Source organism: Bombus vancouverensis, chromosome 4 (genome assembly GCF_051014615.1).
Source record: "Bombus vancouverensis nearcticus chromosome 4, iyBomVanc1_principal, whole genome shotgun sequence".
Lineage (NCBI taxonomy): Eukaryota > Metazoa > Arthropoda > Insecta > Hymenoptera > Apidae > Bombus > Bombus vancouverensis.
In genome coordinates, this window is record NC_134914.1 from 13215958 (window position 1) to 13243324 (window position 27367).

General features: G+C 35.3%; 3 protein-coding genes across 8 annotated transcripts; 2 read left to right on the top strand and 1 right to left on the bottom strand.

Annotated features, from left to right (window-relative positions):
- Positions 1 to 9: 9 nt before the first annotated feature.
- LOC117156640 (putative chitinase 10) lies at positions 10 to 15879 on the top strand. Of its 2 annotated transcripts, XM_033333858.2 has the most exons (29): positions 11 to 365; positions 3184 to 3505; positions 3745 to 3995; positions 4354 to 4407; positions 4501 to 5117; positions 5199 to 5384; positions 5463 to 5607; positions 5754 to 6113; positions 6314 to 6804; positions 6868 to 7096; positions 7157 to 7345; positions 7433 to 7742; positions 7822 to 8060; positions 8796 to 9142; positions 9221 to 9550; positions 9722 to 9890; positions 9967 to 10178; positions 10305 to 10641; positions 10904 to 11308; positions 11408 to 11710; positions 11780 to 11991; positions 12077 to 12355; positions 12574 to 12759; positions 12859 to 13147; positions 13228 to 13583; positions 13714 to 14142; positions 14377 to 14853; positions 15081 to 15206; positions 15318 to 15879. In XM_033333858.2, exons 2-29 carry the CDS (start codon positions 3186 to 3188, stop codon positions 15474 to 15476), a joined length of 8007 nt encoding a protein of 2668 aa, XP_033189749.2. In that variant the 5' UTR covers positions 11 to 365; positions 3184 to 3185; the 3' UTR covers positions 15477 to 15879. The 2 variants fall into 2 exon arrangements, with proteins under 2 accessions (XP_033189748.2, XP_033189749.2); XM_033333857.2 differs by having other exon boundaries at positions 10 to 365; positions 6868 to 7345.
- A 1149-nt stretch (positions 15880 to 17028) lies between these two features.
- On the top strand, positions 17029 to 25407 carry LOC117156641 (solute carrier family 2, facilitated glucose transporter member 1). 4 transcript variants are annotated; one of them, XM_033333860.2, is made up of 9 exons: positions 17029 to 17185; positions 18106 to 18158; positions 20776 to 20852; positions 22271 to 22378; positions 22454 to 22727; positions 22797 to 23090; positions 23163 to 23569; positions 23653 to 23924; positions 24016 to 25407. In XM_033333860.2, exons 2-9 carry the CDS (start codon positions 18116 to 18118, stop codon positions 24113 to 24115), a joined length of 1575 nt encoding a protein of 524 aa, XP_033189751.1. In that variant the 5' UTR covers positions 17029 to 17185; positions 18106 to 18115; the 3' UTR covers positions 24116 to 25407. The 4 variants fall into 4 exon arrangements, with proteins under 4 accessions (XP_033189751.1, XP_033189750.1, XP_033189753.1 ...); XM_033333859.2 differs by lacking the exon at positions 17029 to 17185 and adding an exon at positions 17890 to 18027; XM_033333862.2 differs by lacking the exons at positions 17029 to 17185; positions 18106 to 18158 and adding an exon at positions 20283 to 20534.
- Positions 24313 to 27224, bottom strand: LOC117156643 (solute carrier family 25 member 35). 2 transcript variants are annotated; one of them, XM_033333870.2, is made up of 5 exons: positions 27070 to 27224; positions 25489 to 25870; positions 25092 to 25310; positions 24904 to 25018; positions 24313 to 24820 (listed from the first exon to the last, which is right to left on the bottom strand). In XM_033333870.2, exons 1-5 carry the CDS (start codon positions 27102 to 27104, stop codon positions 24627 to 24629), a joined length of 945 nt encoding a protein of 314 aa, XP_033189761.1. In that variant the 5' UTR covers positions 27105 to 27224; the 3' UTR covers positions 24313 to 24626. The 2 variants fall into 2 exon arrangements, with proteins under 2 accessions (XP_033189761.1, XP_033189763.1); XM_033333872.2 differs by lacking the exon at positions 27070 to 27224 and adding an exon at positions 26767 to 26978.
- Positions 27225 to 27367: the final 143 nt, after the last annotated feature.

Here is a 27367-nt window from a genome sequence, read left to right on the forward strand (position 1 = left end):
CGTACACTGTCATGTTCTTCGTGGTCAAGGACGTCGGAGACAGGGTCTCCGCGTAGGGTGCGGGAGCCGCGGGGTCCCTAGGCGATGGAGTAGGTATATATGGGCGTCCCCGCGCGTTCAGAATACCAGATTCATGCAAGTTAGCCCTCCCCGCGAAGCGGGTGGTGCGCTTTGAAAAATTCATCGCGAACGACCTGACGGAGTAGTTGTCCGGAGGGGCCCGGTCACGGCTTCTCAATCATCATCGGTCAGTGCAGTAGAATCGGCTGCCATTCACGCTTCTTCGGATCGGCCAGTTCGTAGAGCGGCCACAACCTGGACACCTTCTGCTGCACAACGTCCCTTTGTTACTCGCTTACGCCAAGGTTCGTCCGTTTTCTTGATTAAATTTCTTTGATTCTTATTAGATATACGTTATAACGAGATTACGAGATGTATATTTTTTATCAGATAAAAATATGGTTGTTTTCTCGCGACGAAGAAAATGATCGATGTTCTAGGTCGCGGTTGTCGAGTTTTCGAGACACGTTGCTTTCGGAATGTAAATTTCAACTTTTTCACGGGTTTGCGTCTTCCCTGTAATTTACACGGGTCCGTTATTATCCGCAGAAAATTACATCTCTATATGCGTGCGACCATAATTTACTACCACTGGAACGCGCTTCTCGGTGATAAACTAAAAAAAAGAAGACGATGTAATATTCGGTCTATTAAGTAGTCGTTAAAGCAGTTTGATTCTCGTTAAACATCGATCGATTGACTTATATATATATATATATTTTTAGTATCGTTCGATATTATATTTTACAATTTTTATCTTGTCTAAACCCGTATTAGAAACCAACGAATTCTTGAAAATGTTGCGAATCTGTTCGAATTCAGTTGTAAAGTTGTTCAGTTGTAAAGCAGTTTGATTCTCGTTAAACATCCATCGATTGACTTATATATATAGATTTTTAGCATCGTTCGATATTATATTTTACAATTTTTATCTCGTCTAAACCCGTATTAGAAACCAACGAATTCTTGAAAATGTTGCGAATCTGGTCGAATTCAGTTGTAAAGTTGTTCAGTTGTAAAGCAGATTGATTCTCGTTAAACATCGATCGATTGACTTATATATATAGATTTTTAGCATCGTTCGATATTATATTTTACAATTTTTATCTCGTCTAAACCCGTATTAGAAACCAACGAATTCTCGAAAATGTTGCGAATCTGGTCGAATTCAGTTGTAAAGTTGTTTAGTTGTAAATCAGTTTGATTCTCGTTAAACATCGATCGATTGACTTATATATATATATAGATTTTTAGTTTCGTTCGATATTATATTTTACATTTTTTATCTCGTCTAAACTCGTATTAGAAACCAACGAATTCTTGAAAATGTTGCGAATCTGTTCGAATTCAGTTGTAAAGTTGTTTAGTTGTAAAGTGCGTAAAAGAATACGAGACCGCTGAAATGTACGATAAATGGCTTGTCATCGAAGGTATTGTCATTGATATTTGTTGTATCGGAAGAGTGGTAGTTGAAGACTGGCTAGCAAACATTGTCCTCCTTGCGGTCGCTTCCACCTACGAGCGTCGCATTTTTAATGACTAAACACCATCGCGAAGATTCACGTAGCGGCGCGTGTCTTTGTCCTCGAGTGAATCAGCGCACGGTGTTCGCATAAATTTCGATTTTGCGGTTCATATTGTTATACGCGTGTCCCCCATGTCCGACGATTCGTCATGCAGTTATCAAGCAAGCTGGTTTAAGTAAAAGTACATGAATATCAAGGTTACTGTCTAGATTAAATTCCATGAAAAATCTCACGTTTACTCGTTTTCTTCCTTCTAAGGATTCTTCTGCAAAAGAAATATTAAATTTACTCGGCGACGAAGATAAAGTGGACTCGTGTGAAATTTACTAATAGAAAATTATACTTCTCATTACGTTTCGCCGTGGCGATTTTAAACGTTAAACGCGCGAACCACAGAAAAGCACGACAAATCGTATTTCTTGTCTTTGATAGAAGAGAGATTCCACAAACGTCTTCGCATCACAACTATCTTTGCATTCGATCTAGAACTGAATACGTGTTTTTATCTTGAATATATCGATAACATTAATTACACAGGCCGATATTAATTAAATTCAACTAACATTATTCGTTTCTCACAAGATATTGTAAGTCTACCACTTATATCTTCGAATCTATGGGATTATTCCTTTCTTCGACTATTTCATATTAAAGTACTCCTTTTCTAGCCACTAAAATGACATAAAAGTAAGAAAAATCAAGAGAAATGGACTTTTTCATATTCGTATGGAATCTTCAAGACTTACAATATACTTCGCTATTAATTATCAGATATCTAAGTATGTACGATTATATATAGTTTTATATAAAAACTTCCATTCCGAGCTCGTTAGCATTCCAGAAAGCCAAGAAAGATGCCCTTTAAGGATATCGTATATATTAGCGCTTGAAGAATGGTCGTTTTTCAACGTACCGTGATCGACTGAGCTCGCCGAAGAGCAATTATCGCAGCAGTCAGAGCCCTTATAATGCGGAGCACATTTCGTTCTATATTATTTTTCAGTGTCTTGAACGCAGGACAGGTTTACCGATCAACATGTAGATACGTACGTTGTAAAACTGCGTCTGGATAAATCGCCTAGCCTGCATTTAGCACCCGATAATTCACGCGTAAAGTATCTCTACTCGTTAATTACCACGTTTTGTACTTGTCAGATACGTTGTCAAGTTTAATCGATGTCGTTGCTAATTTATCCGTCGATCATTCAAACCAAGCTTGTACCTCTCCGCGCGAATACTTTTACAATTGATGGTTGTCTTCTGTTAAAAAGAAACTAGAGTTGCTTGACACAAACGTACACGGTTAACGACTAAGTCACTAAGATAGGAATTCGAAAATTAATAATATCATATCTATAACTACCGGTTGCAGCAGAATTCCATTTATCTGAATTTGTTGCAAGACAGTTTATATAATAATCGGAGTTCGCGTATCGAGAGCTTTTCCAATTTTACTTATTATTTTTCAGAAAAGATTCAGTTAATCGAACAACAAACTCAACAACAAGAGCAACAATTCTACTGTATAGTTTTAAAAGCTATGATCGTATGCCAGCAGCTAGGAAGATATCGTATTCGTCACTTTTTTTCCTTTCAGCGATGATTCCTTGGCTGATCCTGCTCCTCGTGGCCTCAGCGGCCGCAGGACCATCCTATTTAAAATCTATTCCTGACGTATTACAACCACCCCCATTGGATCCTATCGAAAGAGAAGCAGATGCTGAAATCATCAGTCTGCCTTCGTTTCAACGAGGCGCCGTCGAAGGTCCTCCGATGATCGAGAACCCGTTGATGGATCCTTCCATCAGCCATGCTGAATACGGATCGGAGAGATTTCCTCTGCGTGACGCGGTCGAAGCGTTGCCCGCAAACAAGATCGGCTTTCAAGTCGTCAGTCTACCTCTACAAGATTCCTCGCAGTTAGTATTGCCATAAAAAATACACATTACATATCTTGTTTCATAAGCGCGTTCTTCTTCGATATGGAATTTCATTTGCAAAGAATCGGCATTCACCTTGTACTTGCCATTCCATGATTAATTTATCGACGATTGCTCGTCGAAGTTGCAAATTGAAGCTGCTGATGGGCTTATTCGATGTATTTGGTTAACTGTTTGTCCATTGGACAATTAACAAAGGATGATTAATACCGGTTTAGGGGACGAGTACCTTTAAGGGACGCCGTGGAACATCGGGAAGCTCCTTTCTTCGGTAATTTCGATCACGAGTCCATCTGGATCGAGCCATTGGCACCGCCAACTTTAACAAGGACCGAGCAAATCATTAATCCAAAAGTGGTATGCCATTTGGACTCCAGCGCGGTTCACAGGATAGAGCCGTTCTCTTTGTTTCCCCAATCCGTGCCGGACCATCGATGCAGCCATCTGATTTACATTGCTGCCACTTTGGGTATTTCATCTTTTGACTAAGACAATTAATAAAGCAATACTATTTACTTGTAAATTATAGTAACGATGTATACATATATTTATTCATAATACATAATATCTATTTATTATAGCATTTACACGCCAATTGATTAGGTCTAAATATATTAAATTTCGTATGATTCGGTAATACTTTTATACGACTGCAGAAACATAATGACGATAAAAGTGAAATATAGATCCTGATAAAGGAAACGCTTTTTGTAGCTATTATAGATATGTAATATTACTATTTAGTAATCAATGCATATTTATAACTAATTAACACAGCGCTATTAATGGTAGAACGAGTAAATAGCGAATAATTTTCCTATTTTCAGATCCAGAGGAGCTGGTTGTCGTCTCAAGGGACCGCGAATATGACGAGATCAAGGGTAAAGTGATCAAACTCCGTTAATTCGCGAGTAAAGAACGAATATATATTTGAAATCACGAGTCCCGTTAATTTATTCCATCGATTCGAATAGGTGGATATAAGGCAGTAACGGGACATCGATCGAGGGATCCAGCATTGCGAGTGCTCGTCTCGATCACGGCCCCAAATCGGGGAAAACTGTTCTCTGAAGTGACCAAGAACCATTGCACCCTGCACTGTGAAAAATTTGGAAAATCCATCTTAAGTTTTCTCGAAGCGCATGACTTCGACGGCGTCGAAATCGATTGGGATGGTTCGCCGGATCGCATCGATGACTTGAAACTCTTGTTGAGAACGATTAAGAAATTTTTCGCTGATCGAGAATACATTCTCGCGGTCGTTCAAAAGCCAGACGATCCGGTGGATCGGCAAATCACTTCTGCAGCCGATTTAGTTCTTCTGAAAGCTTGGAGAGACAATCCTGCGTTCAGAAGAGAAAAATTGGCTCTTCATCCCGCACCATTGAAGTATGTTGCTCGAGTGACGAATAAATGGATCGATCAAATCCCGACAGAGCACCGATCGAAAATTGTTCTTGGCTTACCTGTATTTGGACAAGGATATACTTTAAAATTTGGAAATTTTACCGACACTGGTGCACCTATTATCGGGCCGGGGATTGAAGATGTTCATACCAAGCAGAAAAATGGAAGAATGGCTTACTACGAAGTAATTATTAATAGCTGTAACTTACCTAAAAAAGACTACTATAAGCTATATCTTTTTGCACTTTCTTATTATTATCTGTAGATCTGTGAGAAATTGGAAGATGGATTGTGGACCTCTGGGAGAGACGAGGAAGGGCCATACATAAAACGCGGTGACCAGTGGGTTGGTTACGAGGATCCATTGTCGGTGAAAATCAAAGTGGCTTACGTTAGATCAGTCAGACTCGGTGGAGTTTCCTTATGGTCTCTTGATTTGGACGATTTTCAAGTTAATATCATGCTATTTTTGTTGCACGATTAAAACACGTGAATATTATTATACGACGTATTTAATATATATTTTCAGGGCATTTGCGGTAATTCGTGGCCTATGTTGAACGCTGCAACCGAATCGATAGGCTTGTACGATGAGGTAGAACTGAACGAATGTTCTACCGATGGTCTATCTAATGATCCAGAAAATTGCTCAGGATTCTATTCCTGTCACAATGGTAAACGAATCCATTCGTTTTATAATTCTTTTCTCAGAAAATTTTTTGTTAATTTTAAAATGTAAATTTTTAAATGTAATTTTTGTAATGTAATTTTTGTAAATGTAAAAATGTAATTTTTAAATGTAAAATTCGTATGGACATAGGAGTGCGATATCGAGGTCAGTGCGGACCAGGAAGATTCTTCGATTCCATTAATGGCCGTTGCGTAAAAGCGAATTCGAACATTTGTAAACCAGTACAATTCGATAAAATGCAAGGAAATCATTACCAGACTGAGATAAGGGAAACGCAAGCTTTCCAAAATTTAGAGATTTCTCCGAAGAAGGGTCCCCGTGTAGTCTGCTACATAACTTCGTGGTCGCTCTACCGTAAAGGAGATGGACTGTTCGCTCCAGAACGATTAGACTCCCGTCTATGCACCGATATAATCTATGCGTTCGCTGGATTGAATCCAGACACGTTGCTCATCCAACCGTTAGATCCTTGGATCGACATAGAACACAGTAATTAGATTAAATCATATTAATATCGATATTAAAAGGAATCAGAATGATAAGGTTTTACGTAAGAAATTCTAGTAAAGAACTGTTTCGTATTTATACATATAATTTTTATAAAGAATTGCAAATCAATCATTTTGCTTGCTTTGAGCAAGACGAGTTCAATTCTTTATCTTTCTTAAATAAAAAATAAATATTTTCAGATTTATACGAGCGAGTGACAAAGACGAAAGGATCAAAAGTGCTCTTAGCCATCGGAGGCTGGACAGACAGCACTGGTGACAAATACTCTCGTTTGATAAGCAGTAGCGTTGCACGTCGCAAATTCGTTGCAGCTACGATAAACTTCTTGAAGAAGCACAACTTCGACGGCCTATCCTTCGAGTGGAACTATCCAAAATGTTGGCAAAGTAATTGCAGAAAGGGACCCGATTCCGACAAGCCCAATTTCACCAAATTAATCCAGGAACTGAGAAAAGGATTCGATGAAGAGGAACCGAGGCTTACGTTAGCCGTAGCATTCTCAGGTTATAAAGAAGTGATCGACAGAGCCTACGAAGTCCGTGAAATTTCGGAAATGGTGGATTTCATGTCAGTGATGACGTATGATTATCACGGTGCTTGGGAGGCAAAAACGGGTCATTTGTCGCCCTTATTTGGAAATACCGACGACATCAATCCATACTACAATGTCGTAAGTTTTGCAACAAAGTACATTCTGTGAAACAAGAAGAATTTATTATCAAATTTTTCTTAGAATTCCACGATGGAGTACTTGATAAACCTTGGAGCGGACAAATCGAAACTTTTGGTAGGCATACCTTTATACGGACAAGCTTATCGATTGTCTAGCGAGAATTTAACAAATCTTGGAGATCCTGCCACTGGACCTGGAACTGCTGGAGAATTTACCAAACAACCTGGGATGCTGGCCTATTACGAAGTTTGCGACAGAATCAAGAACAAGGGCTGGCAGACAGGATTAGGTAAAAAGCCAAAAGGAGGGAGAAAATATCTATCTTTTGACCCAAAATGTTCCATTTTAGGGCCAAGTGCGTACCGCAGAGACCAGTGGGTAGGCTACGACAATCAGGAGAGCGTTTTCGCGAAAGGAGAATACATTTTGAAACGTGGTTATGGGGGTGCAACACTATGGACAGTGGACTTGGACGACTTTTTAAATCGCTGTTGTTCGGAATCCTTCCCACTATTGAAGAGCATAAATCGTGCTCTAGGTGATTTGGTTGATTCACGAATCATCTTGAAATCGAAATACAAACCTCGAGTACCAGAAAAGTAGACGCGTGTATGTTAAATTGTAGGTCGTTTAAAGAATAAAGCTTCCGAAGGATGCGGACGGCCACCAGAACCAGTTACACCACAACCTCCAACGTTGACGACTCACAGTGACGCAGTGGGAGACACTCATCGACCAACGACGCCAATGACAAAGCCAACCACGTGGCCAATGTGGACTGAAAAACCGAGCACAGGCAATCATCACACAACTACTACTTGGCCCACTTGGACTTGGAAACCAAGCAAACGACCGGACTCAACGACTAAAAGTAGTACCACGGTCTGGTGGACTCAATCAACTAGCACTGCTTCTTCAACATGGACTTCAACCAAGTACTACATACTAAATATATTATTTATAATCAATAAGTATGTACTTTTTATTATACCTTTTACCATAAAATAATTGTAGAGCACCGGAGCAGTTAACAACGGAAGCCACGCAAGGTACAGAGAAACCAACAGACTCCTCAAAACCAGACAAGCCGTGTATGATAGGAGAATACGTGCAGGATCCTGATAACTGCAACAACTACTTTAGATGCGTGCTTGGTGAATTGCAACGCGAACAATGCGCACCAGGATTGCACTGGGACGCGAGACGACGCATTTGCGATTGGCCAGCTGCGGCGAAATGTCAAGCAGAGACAGGTCAGTTTTCCCATTCTTATCGTATGCATTTATTCATCAAAGAAAGCTATTCAATTCGATAAAGCGAAAGAAGCTTAGCTACCAGAATAACTTCTTGCGTAAAGGTATGCCTAATGACATTAAAATTTTCTGATATTTGAACGATGAATATATTTCTTGTCAATCAAATACTTTATTCCATGGTCAATTGGTTTGTATTTTTTAAAGCTGGCAATATTGACTGTTTAAAAAATGCATATTATGTTACATATAAAAGATTCAACTTACTCTATTATCAATGTTCTCTGATAATTATACAATGTATCCTTCTACGTAACTTCTTGAGACGTTGTCATCGACAGACGCATCGGTTCATTAGGAACAACGCAAACCTGTTTATCCCCGTGCAATATCAGTAAACATCTTCATTTCTGCATACATCTTTCTGCTAGTTTTGCAATCGCCGCCTCCAGGCAAGTATCTTCCCTTTGTAATCAATTCGATTCGTATGCGACGCTCAGTGTCAGCGAGAGTTCTGCACTGTTTGTGTCTTTCTTCTCGTAGTCTGGTCGAAAGATGATTTACGTTAATCGCATAATTCTCGTTCTAATCTCAGTAAATCCCACTTTGATGCAAGTGTACAAAATTTCGCGACCGTCTGGTATAAATACGTTCATAAACATAAAACAAAGAAATGACTAATTGTAAAAGTACTTTGTGGTAAATTTTAACATCTTGTACTTCTGTTTAAAATAGGTTCTGTGACTCAAAAACCATCATGGACCACCATGAGAACCACCACTACGAAAAAACCAACTACGTCGTTCATACCTTCTTCGTCCAAACCTATCACCCAAAGACCAATTATGGAAACTTCGACCGGAAAGCCGCCAAAAAATTGTGTACACGGGGAATATTACTCTTATCCAGATTCCTGCACAGGTTTCCATATCTGCGTGAATGGAAATTTAATTTCTCAACAATGTGGACCAGGATTGAACTGGAACAAGGAGAAGGGCATGTGCGACTGGGCTTTCAAGAATCCTTGCATCGAGAAGCCGAAGAAAACAGCCTCGTTGGTCGCAGGAGGTACCAAGTCAAATGTAAGTAAACTATTATTAAAATTATTAATATCATTAAAATTACAAGTCACGTAGTTATTTTTTACTGTTTTCTTTTAGTCGTGTACGCCTGATAGTTACACTGGCGTTCCAGGAGATTGTGAGAGCTTCCAAGCATGTTTATGGGGTCGCTACGAAGTATTCCGTTGCGCTCCAGGATTGCACTTTAACGAGAGAACTCGAATATGCGACTGGCCATCTAGAGCTAATTGCCAAGATAACTCTGTATCGACAGATAATCAAGATCCCAACACACCTAGCGATAAGCCAATTAATCATCCAACGAGTACTGAAAAGCCTTGGGTAGCAAGCACCACTCAAGCTACGACCACCTTGCCATCAGCCGTGATAGATGCTGACAAAGTTTCTCCATTGTCTGGCCATTACAAAGTAAGATCATTATCGTAATTAAACTGCTGACAGTTATGCAAATTCATATTTTTGTAAATACGACAGAAAGAATAGCACCTAGGCAGAAATTTCTTTCTCCTATTAAATATTACAACAAGTACTGTACTTTGGATATTTTGCGTCTGATCATTTATTTCTTCATTGTGTTAGATCGTGTGTTACTTCACGAATTGGGCCTGGTATCGAAGAGGGGTCGGTCGTTATCTTCCTGAACATATCGATCACACTCTCTGTACCCATATCGTTTACGGATTTGCTGTTTTGGATTATTCAGACCTAATCATCAAGGCTCACGACTCCTGGGCGGATTACGACAATCGTAAGTCATTTGTTAAAAACATATTGACATTGTCAAACGCGGAGTGTACATATAAATGTAAATCTATGTCGAACAGATTTCTACGAACGCGTAGTCGCGTACAAGAAACGTGGATTGAAAGTATCTCTCGCTCTGGGAGGTTGGAACGATTCAGCTGGAGACAAATACAGTCGTCTAGTGAATAATCCTACTGCTAGGAAACGGTTCGTTGAACAAGCAATCCAATTCCTGGAAAAATACGATTTCGATGGGCTTGACTTGGATTGGGAATACCCAGTTTGCTGGCAAGTACGTGCATATCAACGTTGATAGATATACACGAACATGCATAATGTATATCGTATAAAATATACATAAATATTCTAACTCCTTACATACGTATATAAAAATCACTGAACATTACATTTATCTTAGGTTGACTGCAATAAAGGTCCATCTTCAGATAAACAAGGCTTCGCAGATTTGCTTAAAGAACTGAGCAACGAATTGAGACCCAGAGGATTATTACTCAGTTCGGCGGTTTCGCCGAGCAAGCAAGTGATCGACAAAGGCTACGATGTTCCAGCACTCGCTAAATATTTAGATTGGATTGCGGTGATGACTTACGATTTCCATGGTCAATGGGACAAGAAAACTGGCCACGTAGCGCCGCTCTATTACCATCCCGATGATGACTATTATTACTTCAACGCAAATTATTCCATCAATTATTGGATCGCTAAGGGAGCTCCTCGTAGAAACATCGTTATGGGTATTTATTTCTTATTTTACAATATTATATTATACGTAGACTGCGGATTTTTATACAATTTTATATTTTTGTTCATATCAATCATATTATATTTCAACCACTAAATATTATAAAGAGTACCTTACTTTCGATATTATTTATATCTTCGTATATTATGTGCAATCTCGCACTTTTAAATTTCTTATAAATGCCATAAAAATTCGCAGCCTAATTATAAAAATACGAATTAAATATTCATCTAACTGACTTATCCCAATAACAGGAATGCCATTGTACGGACAGTCGTTCTCCATAAACGACCGCAACGCAGGTACAGGATTAAATGTGCCAGCTAGTGCTGGACAAGCCGGTGAATTTACTAGAGCTGCAGGATTCTTGTCTTATTACGAGATTTGCGATAGGATTCGGAACCGTGGATGGAACGTCGTTCAAGACTCAGGACACAGAATGGGTCCCTATGCATATAAGGGCACTCAGTGGGTGAGCTTCGACGACGCTGACATGATTCGACGGAAAGCCGAGTATGTTAGAGACATGGGTCTTGGTGGTGGAATGGTGTGGGCGTTGGATCTCGATGATTTCCGGGGACGCTGCGGCGAAGGACCGCATCCGTTGATGCATACTCTTCAAAAAGTTTTAGCTAGTCCTCCCAACAAAGATGAAGAACGTAATTCATTTTTATTCAATTAATTTTTAGCTGTTCATCTTTGTCTTCAGTTTTAGGTTTATGTATATATATTTTTTTTACTTTGGGTTTCTTTCATAGTTGAGAAGCCACCGATTACAGTGGATGATTTGGATCAAGGTCCGATGGCGCCCACGGTAGCATCCACCACTGTTAAGACACCCGTGCCATCTTCAACGTCGAGGGATCAACTGCAACCTGACGATAAATTCAAAATGATTTGTTACTTTACAAATTGGGCCTGGTATCGTCAAGAAGGAGGAAAGTTCTTGCCAGAAGATATAGACCCTGATCTCTGTACTCATGTTCTGTATGGTTTCGCAGTACTCGATGGATCGCAGTTGACGATTAAACCACATGATTCGTGGGCTGATATAGACAACAGTAAATATCGAGATACATTGCATACAATTTTTCCTTTTTCTCCGTGTATCATTGTATTATCATTTCTAGAGTTCTACGAAAGGGTCGCGGCTTTAAAATCGAAGGGAATAAAGGTATTAATGGCTATTGGAGGATGGAATGATTCAGCAGGTAACAAATACAGTCGTTTGGTGAATTCACCATCGGCTAGACAAAGATTCGTCACGAATGTGATCCAATTTATCGAAAAATACGAGTTTCAAGGCTTGGATCTAGATTGGGAGTATCCAGTATGCTGGCAGGTAATAAACTCGCGTTTATTCGTTTATAATCTTCGATCTGATTATTCGATTAGTAAAAAGTGATACGTCGATAAATAAATTTTAGGTCGATTGTAAAAAAGGTCCAGCTACAGACAAAGAAGGATTCGCTAGTTTAGTGAAGGAGTTGAGCGAACAATTCAAACCAAGAAGTTTACTGTTATCCGCCGCGGTTTCTCCGAGCAAACGAGTCATTGACACAGGCTATGACGTACCAAGCTTGGCGAAATACTTAGACTGGATATCTGTAATGACGTATGACTATCATGGTCAATGGGACAAGAAAACCGGTCACGTGGCGCCACTGTATCGACTGCCCAATGACTGGGAGCCAACTTTTAACGCGGTAAGTGCACGTCAGAACTTAAAACCATTAACGATGAATATGTATATCGATAAATCTGTTTACATCTGAATCTTACTAATTTCTTAAGAAACGAACTGTAATAAAAACGGAAAATTCTTATCCATGTTTTTTATACAAAAAATTACATATAATTTTTATAAAATATTCCGAACGTCTGCATATCATTTTTTAAAAATATTATTTTAATAATCGTATAGAACTTTTCAATTCATTATTGGATGGAGAAAGGTGCACCAGCGAAAAAGCTTGTAATGGGAGCACCACTGTACGGTCAGTCCTTCTCCTTGGCAGAAAGAAGTGAGAGAGGATTAAATGCACCGACTTATGGCGGCGGTGAAGCCGGCGAAGCAACAAGAGCCAGAGGTTTCCTGTCTTATTACGAAGTAGGTATTCTACTTTCCTAATTTCTTATTTTTCTCTCTCCCTTTCTCTCTTTCTTTTAATAAATATTCATATAATATTACGGTCTTAAATAATCATAGATATGCGAAAGGACATTAAAGAAGGGTTGGACCGTGATCCAAGACAAACAACGACGTATCGGTCCCTACGCATATAAAGGTGATCAGTGGGTCAGCTTTGACGATACCAGACAAATTAAACTGAAGGCGGAATTAATAAAGGATCTTGATTTGGGCGGCGGCATGGTGTGGGCTCTCGATTTGGACGACTTCAAGAACAGATGCGGCTGTGAGCCTAGCCCGCTTCTCAGAACCATGAACAGGGTTCTAAGAAATTATCCCAAAGGTCCATTGTGTCCAGTAACGAATGGTAAATATTCTGGAAGATGAACATTCGTTTATAGATATATCCAAAAGATGGAAATAAATGTAATAATATTTTAAAAATAGAATTTCTCACGATTGACGCTGGAGAATCCATGATGGAATCTACGACTACTGAACGACCAAGTTGGGAACCTACTACTTCTACTAAACCAACGTACTTGCCGCCAACGTCTACAACCGCGGATCCGGATTCTGATATCGATGATACTATTGAAATAGAAGCTGAGCCGCCAATAATAGGTGGTTCACCAGACGACTGCGGCGGTCGTGTTTTTGTTCCCCATAAGAAAGATTGCTCTAAATACTTCTTATGTAATTTTGGAAAGCTTACTGAACACTCTTGTCCTCCTGGTCTGTATTGGAACGAGAATCGTTGCGACTGGCCTGAGAACACCAAATGCCAGGATTCTCAGCGACAAGTAAGAGTTTTACAATCTTAAAGGGCCTTGGTGAATCAATGTTTCATTAAAGTCGTGTTTTGCATGAGACTCTCCTCTTTCTTCCGAAATTAAGCTGCATAGTGACATAATTTCGCTTTTTAATTTGCAGTCGAACGAGTTATTGCCATTAATCTCTGACCAGGAGAATAACAAGAAGAAAATGATTTGTTATGTAATGAACTGGGCGCGAAAGCGGCCTGGGGTAGGACAATTCCTACCAGAGGACATTGATCTAGATTTGTGTACTCATATAGTTTACGGCCTCGCGAAGCTGGATCCGGAACGATTAACTATACAAAATCCACAGGCTGCTGGACAGAAGGAATTTCTTAGTAAAATAGCGGATATTAAAAGCAAAACTGGACTGAAGGTTTTGCTTGGTTTGGGTGGCTGGGATGAATCTACGGATAATAAGTACAGCGAATTGGCGCACAATTCGGTGGAACGGAAAAGATTTGCGCGCCACGCTGCTCTTTATATTCAGAGTCGCGGATTTGATGGTCTTGACTTCCTTTGGGAGTATCCAGTATGCTGGCAGGTACGAAAAAGTACATAGAGATGCAAAAATGAGTTAAACATTTCAAATTCACATAAAAAAATAAGAAATAAAAAGCTACAAATAAATAAGTAGCTACGCTTATATTACGTTTTATATTATCGTGAGTCGTTCGTGATTCACTCGTATTCTTATAGATTATAAAATTCTTCTGCCATTATTAATCATATTTTGCTTTATCTTTATCTGTATATAAATTAACGAGCCATTTTCTAGGTTGATTGCAATCGTGGACCATCAAGTGATAGGGAAGCTTTTGCAGCCCTGCTAAAGGAACTAAGCATAACTTTCAAACCTAAAGGATTGCTCCTTTCCACTGGTGTTTCTGCTAGCAAAGAAGTCATCGACGTAGCTTACGACGTTCCAGCATTAATCAAATACCTCGATTGGATAAATGTTATGACTTACGACTATCATGGCTATTGGGAGGACAAAACTGGTCACGTAGCCCCGCTTTATCGTAATTTGGATGAGCAGACCAAATACTTGAACGTGAACTTTACAATAATCCATTGGCTGGAACAAGGTGTGCCATCGAATAAACTGATAATGGGAATACCAGCATATGGGCAAAGCTTTACGTTATCGAGAAAATTGCAAGGAAGAGGAACACCAGGCCTTAACGCACAAGTTTCCGGGCCCGGGCATCCAGGAGACTTCACCAAATCAGCCGGAATGCTCGCTTATTACGAGGTATGTATGAATTTATTATTCGACAGATTAATCATACTTGCATGATAAATGGTTAAATAACATAAGTAAGCGGTAAGTGTTTGATTTAAATTGCTATTGCAATCGAATTTGATTTATCTATGGAAAACTTTCCTATTTTCTCGTGTTTACATGGATTGCAACATTAATTTATTTTTATATCCGGAGGTTAAGCCGAATGTTCTCTCCTTTAATAAACATTTTCTCAGATATGTAACAACGTAAAAAACAGAGATTGGTCCGTGATCAAGGATTCGAAGAATCTGAGTGGACCGTATGCTACCAGAGGTGACCAATGGGTCAGCTATGAAGATGTATCCAGTATAGCGCAAAAGGTAACTAACGTCTATGAATCATTGACGCAAGAATGATGCACGAGAATGTTTGCGTTGTAACGTTGTACTCTTATCGTCTAAATACATAGATGTTCACTTGTCTTCTTCCAGACGAAATTCATAAGAGATTTAAATCTTGGTGGCGCCTTGATATGGTCATTAGACGTAGATGACTTCACGAATCTTTGTGGCTGTGGAAAATATCCTTTAACAACAGCGCTTAGTCAAGGACTTAGAGGAGAACGTAATCTCAGAATGGATTGTACTTGAGATACACGTACTTTAGACAAACACGCGAGTAATTCACGGATGACAATTCATTGACGTTGCGTTCCACTTTCACGGATGACCATAAATCTCGGATCGACCGTATCAGCCAGCATAAGTACTGTACGGCAAGAATTCACAAACGTAATGTCTCAGGAAGAACAATACAATTTAGAGAAAAAAGAAGAGAACAGCGTTTACCTTGATTCTTGTATCGCGTTACAATTGCCAACAATGTGATTGTATAGGATCAAACAGGATTCTATCATAGCACTTTCTGATTCGCCTTATTCTCCGTTTCATGGTATAGTAGTACATATCTCTGTAACGAGTGATAGCGATTAGATCATCTGTTTTAAATCTATCTACGGATAAGAACATTACATTGATAAAAAAAAAAGAATAATTTTTCTTCTATCCAACGTTTGTACTCTTTTTTTTCTTTAGTGAATTAATTAACTCGTTGTTGATGTAATGGGGCATTACATACGATGAATCGGGAGATAAATATCATATAATAATCCGATTCATTATAATTAAAAAATCGATTACGTATGTTGCGTTTAACGCTTGAACTTTATGTTTGAAATAAAATAAGAAAAATTAACGAGACGATAGATAAGTAATCGCATATAAACAAACAAAAATTGTTAGCCTTATTTCATACGGCGATACACGTATATAATATGTGTACGATAGATACCGATTATACAGCATTCATTATAGAATCGTGTGAACGCTTCCATAATGAATATATCCATCATACATGCATCGTCGTATGAAAGAGACCTAAATTATCTGAAAAACTCTTCCGAGTGACGTGCATAGAATTTTCTTTCACGCGCAAAAGTAGAGAACATGAAATTGCCAGTACGTTCCTCGGGAAGACAATTTTAATCAAACTCGGAATTGCATGTATGCACTATGTATTATGCATTATATATACATGTATGTATAATAAATACACGCAATTTTCATAAAATTTGTATAAATTATCAGTACAAGATAAAGAACAAAGTGCATTATACGAATGAATTATTTATCCCGAAAGATGAGAGAAATGAGTAATTGACGAGTTTCATTCTGGCAAAGATTTTTATAGCTTGACTCTGATTTGACTTTGATTCAGATTCTGCTGAAAAGTTTGTTTTATATGGAATATTGGCTTGTTAACTGGCTGAGACTTAGTCTAGTCAGTTAGCGAGAAATAATTTACAGCGATAATCCTATCTTAATGTGGAATGAATAAAGACATAGAATGAAACAGTAGTATTCTATACCCAACCCGAGATAACGAAGTTTTAAATTCATCTATATAAAAAGAAATGGCTTTCTTGACTCAGGACAATAGAAATGAAAGAAATACATTGTAACACTGAAATTCTGCTTCACAAAGATACTTCCTCAAATGATAGATAGCAACGGCCAATTATCAAGGCAAAATTCTGACCAATTAGCTCGTTGAAAGTGAAGTTTTTCTCGCAGAATTTCTCACAGGATCGATTGTTCAAGACTAGAATTAATTACATGAATAAATAAGAAGTACGTAATATAAACTCGGTAGGAGAGGATAGAAAAATGGTGGGGATTCCCACTTCGGAAATCATTTACAGCATTTCAGCTAGTCCCCCGTGAACAGTGCAACGAAGTAGACAAGCAGTCGTGCATACTAGGATTCGGGTTCATCGAAAAAAACTTTCCTGCAAGAAAAGGTTAGTAAGTCATTTAAACTATGTACATTATGCATCTACATTATATGCAATCACATGTGAAATTATCTACAACTTAATACTAGAATTACTAGAATGATCAAAATAACCAATTTAGTTGAAACTTTTCATAAAAACTTTATAGATTTACACCAATGTATTTTGATGAATTTCAGAGATTTCTTTGTTGTAAAGTAAGAATGTTTTTTCTGAATAAGAATTTAATTTGAAAGTAAGAAAGATTGTCAAAATTTTCTGTTTATCTTGTATTAATTACCTTCTCATGTATCTTTCATTTCAATTTCTTTGGTACAAAATATTATAATTTAATCGTCGATGGGTGTAGTTAAACATCGCGATGTCATCGTGCCACTGAAAATACGCAATTGACAAAAATATTGAAATAGAAATAAATGAAAAGTTTCTATAAAAATAAATTAGAAACGTGTAAAAATGTCGTTATTACCGAGAAAGTAGAGTGACATTGCTTCTGCACAAGCAGCGATCGGCGAGTAATTTAAGAAGCATGTATTCTGGTCGTTATCACGTTGGTGAAAGAAAAACAAAAACGTTTACTTTACGAATTGGGAACTTCCAACTTGTTTTCTTTCAAATGAGAGAAGACACTCGTTGATATCTGTTGATGTTCGAAAATTTATTTAAACTGTCGAGAATTCGATTGGCGAAATCGATAAATTTCGATAATTGAGTGATATCGACGCGATACTTACTAAGCCTATAAAAAGGCGAAACGGAAACCATTGAAACGTACATAGATACTAAATAGATTTAGACAAAAACGTGTAGAAAGTGACTAATGTAGCGATGGTATTCGATTCTGAACGGTCTGTGATCTATTTCTTAAATTATTTGAATATGCAAGTTGTGACATGTTATTTTAAGAATTGTTTTTCTTTACGCAGATCATCATATATGCGTTGTGATTCCGAAGTGGGAGACATGCTTGATTATAAAGGTGTGTAAAAGCTAATGAATTATATTTATTTATTTAATTTATTTATTCTCTATTCATACGCCGTATGTGTTTGTGGACATATATAAATCAGGTAAATAAATGGATCATTTATCATTAAAAACATAAAACGTTGGTTAATTTAAGATCATTTATTGAAATCTTGCGTGCATTGTAATGATGAATTATTCATTCTTATTAGTTACGCGTTGGACATTTTGGTTTAGTTTTCATTCCATTGTCCGATTGAAATTAATATATGTCTGAAATTAAATAACGATGAAGTGGTTGTGAAAGTATTGTCAATCTGCATGTAGCAGCAATGTATAATCACTAAACTGAAGATGTTCATGCATATTCGTATTTTTACAAACCTAATGAAAGGAATGGAATTGAAATGGAAATTTCTTTCTTTCACTAAATATGATAACAAGCATTATACCACGTACATTTTATACGTATACCTTTTTGCAGCTTTAAGCCTATCAATACATAATCATTCGCAGTCTAGTAATAACAAATCATTTATGCCAAATTCGATAGCGAAAGTCTACTTAAAATATCGATCATTATCATCTTGAAATTTGATAATATTTAATACGTATTAACTACAAGACGGAATAACAGAGCATTCCAAAAATTTAGTCGATACTTTTTTCTTATTTTACAAATTCGTGGAATTCTGTTACTGAAAGACAAATTGTAAATTCCAGCGTATGAGTACATGTAATACTGAAACACATTTTAGTCGCGGTTTTACATTTAATACACTTCATTCGTTGACATTGGATCTTTTCATGTGAGATAATGTATGCACGTGCTTGAATATCGTCGACCGTCTCTCAATTCAATATTTACATTTGTAATTCCGCCTTCTTTGTATGATGCAATTAGGTAAATGATATCTTCATCCAGAAAGCAAACTTTAAGGAAGGACGACATTCCTCTTTTAAAAATAAAAGACACAAACCGCGATCCGTACCATTCATATTTATCGTGAATAAGGACCGTGTCATAGAAGAATCGATGATCATTCGTTCAAACCATACGATCTACAATTTATGGATTAATTGGATATTATTTAAAGAAATTATTTCTGAAGAATATTTTGAGAAGAGTTATAATTATAATTGAATATCATCGCAGATAAATCGATTGACTTTATTCTACGCAAATATTGGAACTCAATTGTTATTAAATAATATGAAACGAATTATATTTGCAATATATATGTATACAGTGGTTCATGAAAGTTTGTCAAAAGACATAGACAAGAAATAAAATACTCTAGAAGCCTGTATTGAAAGGATATTCGTTACCGAAAAAGGCGAACTATCTTTAAAGGAAAGATTCTTGAAAATACAGATGGTAAAAAGTGTAATTTTAGTAAAATTTGTCTTACACTACGAATTTTTCGAACGCTTAACATTCAAAAGAAGTTTTCTATGTATACTTATAAAACATTTTGAAACTTCATTAACATTATAACGAGGCATGATTACCACAATTATATTGGTACAATTTAAAACCAATCGGAAAATGTATATAGAAGTTACAAGATATTTACTGCAAACAAACATACTTAATAAAAAATTAGTATACAGCACAATAACTATAAATATTTGTAGTAATATGTTATGTGCAATATTGAAAAGTTTATAAAATTTGTAAACCAACTCCTATTCAAGGCCATCTTCATCATCAGTATAAAATAAAACTCTATTTATTTAGTATACAGCATTAATAAACTACTTATACATATAATAAGCGTAATAAATAATAGAAAATTGACTGTCTGAATACTTTACCAATATAATCATGATAATCATATTTCATTATAGTACTAATAAAATGTCAAAATGTTTCGTATAACATACATAATATATTCATAAAAGATTTCTATAAGTGTTCAAATACTTTCGTGAATTTTATATATTAAATAATTATTCCAAATCAATAGTTTATTTAATATTCGTGGGATTGTAGAATGCGCATTTACTAGCTACGTAATACTTTTCAAGGAAAAGCTGATTCAATTAAACATCTGAAAGTGCACATTTGCGTATTTCAAACATTTGTTTGTTCATACATTGAACAACATATATTGTTCTACCGCTCTAAGGTTGATGCATCTACCTTAGAAAATGTATACGTTCTCACCAATAATTGCTTAAGTAAAATTAGAAGTTTCTTCATTCTGTTTTTATATACAATAGCATATACGTACATATTGATACATATGTATACAAAGTCGAAGCCAAAGTTCCGTGTTGTCAATCCATTTTTAAGTTTCTAGTGTTATTTGCCATTTTGACATCGTGTGAAGTCGTGTCAGTGACACAGTGACACGTGTTATACAAAATATGGCGTTAGGGTTAGGTAATATTTTTCGAAATTTTTCAATAGTTGCTCTAATTTCATTACCTATTCTCCTCATAAAATATTATTTCTACAAAATTTTTGCTTTAGACAGCAAGGTATTTACTCAAATTTATGTTTCTATATATGTTTCTAGATTTATTTAGATTGATCGTTTATTTGTTAACGTAGCATGTTCATAGTGAAAGTATATCTAACTTTATTTTAACATGATAAATATAATAACTAATCGTAATTATAGATAGTCATGCCGCAGTACTCACGGACTCTGACCGATCTAATCGTCCATCTAATTCGGATAATCTGAATGAAAGATCAGTAAGTATAATGTATTAAATGAAATTCGAAATAGAAGCATGCATCATTTAACGATTTTGTATGTATCAATGAATTTCAAGCTATATCCTTAATTTGTATATTGATGAAACAGATTATTTAAGATCTCAATCACAGATAGTGTAATGAACATGTGAGACGCGAGCATTTCATAATATTTGATTAAAACACTTGAGTTCTATGTATATTATCCTTGTACATAGCCCCCTTGTTTATCTTAAGTACGAATGATATGAAAGTGTGTAAAAAATAAAGAACAAGATATACAAGCACCTTTCTCAATTATGTGTTGGGATCAGTCTATATATTACTTCGGTTATCATTGCTTTATCATTAAAAGACATACGCAGAGATTTACTTTTATTTAAAGGTCAAATTGTTTTGTGTTATCATATACCTCATTTGAATTTGTTTTTTCTTCCTTTTGATATTGTTTCATTTAATATGATTTCATAATAATAATATTTCATAAGTATTCAGTTCATTAATTTTATAACACCCACTATGTAAAAACTAACGACATGAAAATCATTCAAGAGAGAGAAAGTAGAATATTATATAAAAATAATTTATAAGCAATCTATTCATATTTTGTGATCCATTTTTTAAGTCTACATTTGATTATTAATTCCATTCTTGATATTTCTCCATCAAAAGATTCTCTATAAGAGATGTTTTTATATATACACATTTGTGTAATTGAAAAACTGAGACTAGATCTAGATCTACTTTTTATAAAGTTTTAGTAATGCATGGTTGGTTGTCTACATAGTTTCCAGGTTTGCCAGTGATGTGTGGTTTTATTGAGTTTTATTCCATCATTCCATCCAGGCTTTTCCATTATATCACTGATTGGTCTCCCAAGGTGCAACACATTATTGCTTATGATGCTTAATTGTTTCAGTGGTATGGTTTTCTGGTTTTATATATATATTTTTTATTTTCCTTCTTTTAAGAGAAATGCAAACTTACCAGTGTATCTTATATTGTATTACTCATAACATTGATCACATAAATTATATCATATGATTTATTGTGCTGCACCATCACATATCCTATGGTACATGCTAAAGTGCCTTAATATGTGTTGCTGGTATTTCACAGATTTTTATGTTTCACAAATATATTTTTGGCTATGTGTTGTTATCATTACATACCATTTTTTTTTATTTTCGTTTAAATTCCATTATTTTATTACATTCACATATTAATGTGATACAACTATGAATAAATCACCAGTGACATTAACATGATCACACTGTTTTGTAATTTGCATTTTCTTTAATTTCTAATGAACAGGATACATAGGAATTGATATTTTGTTTTAAAATATCTATGAATATGTAATACTTTTTACTTTGCACTTTAAAAGCAAACAAGACAATATTTATTTTCCTTAGATACCAGGAGGATGGACCATCACATTAGCTTTAGCAGCTGTTACCTGCTGCTTAGGTTCAGCTGTACCAACAGGATTTAATATAGGAGTACTAAATAATGCAGCCCATGTGAGTGTCTCAACTTGTGTTTTATAGAAACTTGTAAGTATATTTATTTATTAAATATATTTATGTTAATTGTAGCTGGTGGATGCATTTTGTAATGAAAGTATTAGAGAAAGATATGGTATGGATGTATCCAAAAATGGCCTGAAAATAGTTTGGTCTAGTGTTGTCTCAATTTTTCTCATTGGAGGGGCAGCTGGTTCATTCCTCTCAAGCTGGGTAGCAGATAGATATGGAAGAAAAGGAGCGCTGTTTGTTGGAAACATATTTGGCATTATAGGAGCTGCAATGTTTTTTCTAATACGCAAATTAAATTCAATCGAAATTTTGTTAGCAGGCAGATTAGTTGTTGGTAAGTTTTAGGATACCAAATTCAAAAATGTGAAATTATTTGTTACATGAAAATTTTATATCTTTCCAGGACTCTCTGGAGGTTTCGCAACAAGCATAGTACCAATGTACATGTCAGAAATTGCACCACTTAGACTAAGAGGTGCAGTTGGAGTAATATGTCAACTAGGAATTACATGTGGAGTATTTTTAGGGCAAATTGCAGGGCTTGATACAGTTCTAGGAACTGAAAATTCTTGGCATTATATGCTAGGAGCATTTGTTCCATTATGTATATATGCCTTGGTTTTTACAAGCATTATTTTACCAGAAAGTCCTAAATATCTATATATAATCAAGGAACAGAAGCAGAAAGCTTTGGATGGTTAGTAAAAACACTAGTGTTGTAGTAATTGGTATATTCACAATAATATTCAAGACTATTTTAATATTTCAGAACTCAGTAGAATACGTAAAATGGATATAATGTTACTAGAAGTGGAAATTTCTAGTCTACAGCAAGAAATAGAGACAAAAACAACAGCCGAACCTTGGACTATCAAGCGCATTTTTAAAGATCCAAGTCTAAGGCTTCCTGTATTTTTAGTTTGTATAATACAATTCGGTCAACAGATGAGTGGTATAAACGTTGTATTTTACTATTCTAACTCCATATTTATCAATGCTGGACTTGGCATTACTGGAGCACAATATGCTACTCTTGGTACTGGCGTGGCTAACATTGGTATGGCTCTTGCTTCGGTACCAGTGATGTCAACTTTGAATAGGAGAGGTGTCCTCCTTACTAGTATATATTTGTGCTTAGGATGTTTGATAGTTTTATGTACTTCCATTTTATTAACTGTAAGTAAAATTATTTTGAATAGAATAATTTATATTAGAAGTTGAAAGTTTAGCTTGTAAAATAATTATTTGTATCCTTACAGCATCTGTCATCGCATATGCCAATAATATGTACGATAGCCGTTCTGGCTTATGTAATATTTTATGGAATTGGTCTTGGACCAATACCATACTTCATTGGATCTGAATTATTCGACGTTGGTCCTAGACCAGCAGCTATGGCACTTGGTAGTGTTTTTAATTGGGGTGGAAATTTTATAGTAGGCATGACGTTCCCAACAATAGAAAGTATTATGGGACCATATACTTTTTTAATATTTGCCGTATTTCTTTTATTATTAGGACAAATTGTTAGGTATGTAGTAAAAAATCAAACTTATAAATGATACAATCATTTGTAATTACTTACGATATATCCTGTAATAATATAATATTATTCTATATAGGATATACTTACCTGAGACTAGAGGAAAGAATACGATGGATATAGCAGCATTAATAAGTCAAGGATTTAACTCTAGACCAAATTCCATCCGTCATGGCTAAATTTAAAAACTGGTACTTTATATGGTCTAATACTTCTTTCTAGTGAATAGATAGGTTTACAATTTTTTCGTTCTAAGGTTTATGTAAATATCTAATTAATAAGGGTTATTTTTTTACAATTTAGATAAGAAATTTATTATACTTTTATTTTTTATTTTGTTAATACTATATTTATCTAAACATCTGTATCTAAATAATTACAAATTTTGAAATATTCGATTTATTAATATAATTACATCATTTAATTATTTTTGAATACATGAAACGATAAATTGTTAAATTTTACATTTGTTAACGAAAATTACAGTCAGATCACATTGACACTAAATTTCCAGTAAGCGAACCAATGTTTTTAAATATGTAACTGTTATTCAAGTATAAAACATTTCACTGCCTATGTAAGAAATTTTCTATGTAAGAAATTTTATTTTTTCATTCTATAGCATACTTAATACAATAATTTAAAAATTATAAAATTCTTTGCTACGTATTTTACACATTTAAACAATTGTTAATTTTGTAATATGTTATATAATTGGTCTAATTTTTCATAAAATACTAAACAAAGCACTGTGTGCGGTGCTATTCTCATCCACGTTGGAAAAATTCCTTTATATAAACCAGAGAGTCCTTCTGTTCGTAATATTTTAATGATCGCGTCCAATAGTCCGTTATACAACGTACCTTTTCCGCCTACGTCCGTCTCTATGTTTAATTATAAAATTATCAGTCCTACAAATCTATCAACAAAAGTTACTTTCGAAATATTTTTATTAAATTACACTCACGTTGATTGTAGAGCCTTGTTGCTAAGACATCAAATGGTTGCATAGTGAGAGCTACACAACTTCCACCGATTATGGAAGCCAGAAAAGTCAGAAATATCGGTTGATCTGTAAACACCTTAAAAAGAAATATGAAATATTGTAATTTTCATTTATACTATTCTGAACGTGATATCTATTCAAATATTCACTTGTAATGAGCGTAACCAATCCGCAGCTAAACCGAAGGTAGTTAACTGCGTTGCGGATCCTACAAAAACACGTGGTATATTCGCATACCAGCCGCGATACAAAGCCACTATCCCACCTTCTTTCCAGAGAGATTTGAATGCACTCCAGGTTCCTGAATAATTATGCTGATAACCAACGGCTATGGTTTGTGCTGATTTCGCTTGTAATTGTGTTTTTACCTATTGCGATGAGAAAGAAGAATGTAATATAAAATTGCTCATTGTTAATTAAAATACTGTAACGATGTGTCTTAATAAATTAACATATCAATTTTAATATAGATTACTCATGATATTATTGATACTTAAGGATCATCTTTCATACAAAATAATTAACAACGTATTAAAGAAGAATTACCATATAGAACGGACTACCAAGAACAGCTCCAACAGAACCAGAAGTTCCAGTTATTATAACAGTCTTTAAAATATCAGTATCCCCTTTGTCATTAGTGATTAGGTCATACTTTTTTGCTGTATTGTAGATGCCTAACCGTATTCCATTGAGCACGACTTGAAAATATAGGGCCGGTACGATACCGGCTTGTAAAGCAGTTATACCCTCGTGTTTTGCAATTAAATAACCCGCGTGTAAGGTGTTTTTATATATTTTTTTGTATGTGTTTCTTGCTTCTAGCTCTCCTTGTAATTGTAATCGTACTTTTATCACATCAATTGGGTTCGTAAAAAATCCAGCTCCTACCGCTGCTAATGCACCAATTGCAAACTCTATACCTGGACTAATAAAAGTTAACAATTAATAAGTATAATTATAGTTTTCTTATTATAACCTATTAACCCTTATTAACCCATTAAGGACCGAGAAATAGTTCATCGTAATATTATAGATATTTCAATATTTTTTAATTTCATAAAGTCGTTTAGGTGAGAGATATGATGATGAATAAATATTTAACGAATGCTTGGAATTCCATTTTCTGGCTAAAATGTTAAAATACAAAATTTGATAATGTAAATTGGTTAAGAGATGACTGAGAATAAAATATTGGCCCTTAATAAACTAATTAAAATATAATTCATTTAAAATTTCGTGCGAAATATATTTATATAATTATACTTCAGCGGAAATAATATATAACGCTATTCAGCTTTAAGTTAATTCTTATCAGTTTTGAAGTATTTCACAGAATAACCATTGAGAGAATGTTTAACTAGATGTAAAAATGATGCAATAATGATATTTTTATAAATTTTATTATATTGCAGTATTATAAGAAATGACTAATATGATGAATTACATGAATAATTGAAGTTTACGACAGTTCAAATAAGTATAAAGAAAATATTAGTAATACTATTTCACTAATGCACACATCTTAGTAAATTATTAGTGAGAAAAATGCTCTTTATTTTCTAATCTAAGTTACAATAAACACTAAACAAATTCAATTAATTTCTAATATGGAGTTTTACTTGCAGCATCAACGTGGCTAACATTCACATCAAAAAAGGTCCCAGTTACAAAATTAGAAATAATTCTATTTAAATAGAATAACAGTTATTAGTACTAAAAATTCTTACCAAAGTAAATGTTACATTACATTCATTGAACCAAACAATAAAACACTGAATGAAAAACTGATCAAATCAATGAAATAGTTAAGTCATCACTGACCAAGGAATCGAATTCATAATTATGATATAAAATAATCATGATCAATTGTTACAAATTTTATATCGTTAAAAAGCATTGGAATAAAAAGACTATAATAGACATGAAAATTTAACTTTCAAATACATATTTAGGAATGTGCAATAGTGATATTAATCGACCGGCTGATTTTAGACACGAGAAAATTCTTGCATAACTATCATCCACCATGCATATACATACATATGTAGGAATGATATTGGAGTTAGCTTAAACTTAAACTACATATCACCGGTTAGAAATGCGTAATCAGTGTTAAAAGCTCACGGTCTGCTGATGCTTGTATTCGGCGCTGCGGTCATTTCCTATATATAATAATAAAACGTTTCTGTGCGCGCGATGCTAATTTAAATCGAACTTAATTATTTCAGCGAGTAACGATACTGTCTCTGTTTTTATCATGACTGATCATATTTTCTCTTAAAATTGTATAATCACTTGATTGCGTGAGATTTATATTTTTTTTAAAAATGACTAGTGTCAAGGTCAAGATTTAGAAGTCAAGATATTTTGTTGAGACTAAAGAATTTCTAGTTGGTATCATTATGCAATAATATATATTAGA

Excerpts from the sequence above, each read along its gene's own strand:
- LOC117156640 (XM_033333857.2), top strand. The coding sequence starts at position 3,186 with ATGATTCCTTGGCTGATCCTGCTCCTCGTGGCCTCAGCGGCCGCAGGA. Across the intron at positions 5,385-5,462 it reads TTGATTTGGACGATTTTCAA|GGCATTTGCGGTAATTCGTG; the intron begins GTTAATATCATG and ends ATATATTTTCAG. Across the intron at positions 12,760-12,858 it reads GTTTCCTGTCTTATTACGAA|ATATGCGAAAGGACATTAAA; the intron begins GTAGGTATTCTA and ends AAATAATCATAG.
- LOC117156641 (XM_033333859.2), top strand. The coding sequence starts at position 18,008 with ATGGTATTCGATTCTGAACG. Across the intron at positions 22,728-22,796 it reads AGCAGGCAGATTAGTTGTTG|GACTCTCTGGAGGTTTCGCA; the intron begins GTAAGTTTTAGG and ends ATATCTTTCCAG. Across the intron at positions 23,925-24,015 it reads TTATTAGGACAAATTGTTAG|GATATACTTACCTGAGACTA; the intron begins GTATGTAGTAAA and ends TATTCTATATAG.
- LOC117156643 (XM_033333870.2), bottom strand. The coding sequence starts at position 27,104 with ATGACCGCAGCGCCGAATACAAGCATCAGCAGACC. Across the intron at positions 25,311-25,488 it reads TTGGTAGTCCGTTCTATATG|GTAAAAACACAATTACAAGC; the intron begins GTAATTCTTCTT and ends TCATCGCAATAG. Across the intron at positions 24,821-24,903 it reads AACAAGGCTCTACAATCAAC|AGACGGACGTAGGCGGAAAA; the intron begins GTGAGTGTAATT and ends AATTAAACATAG.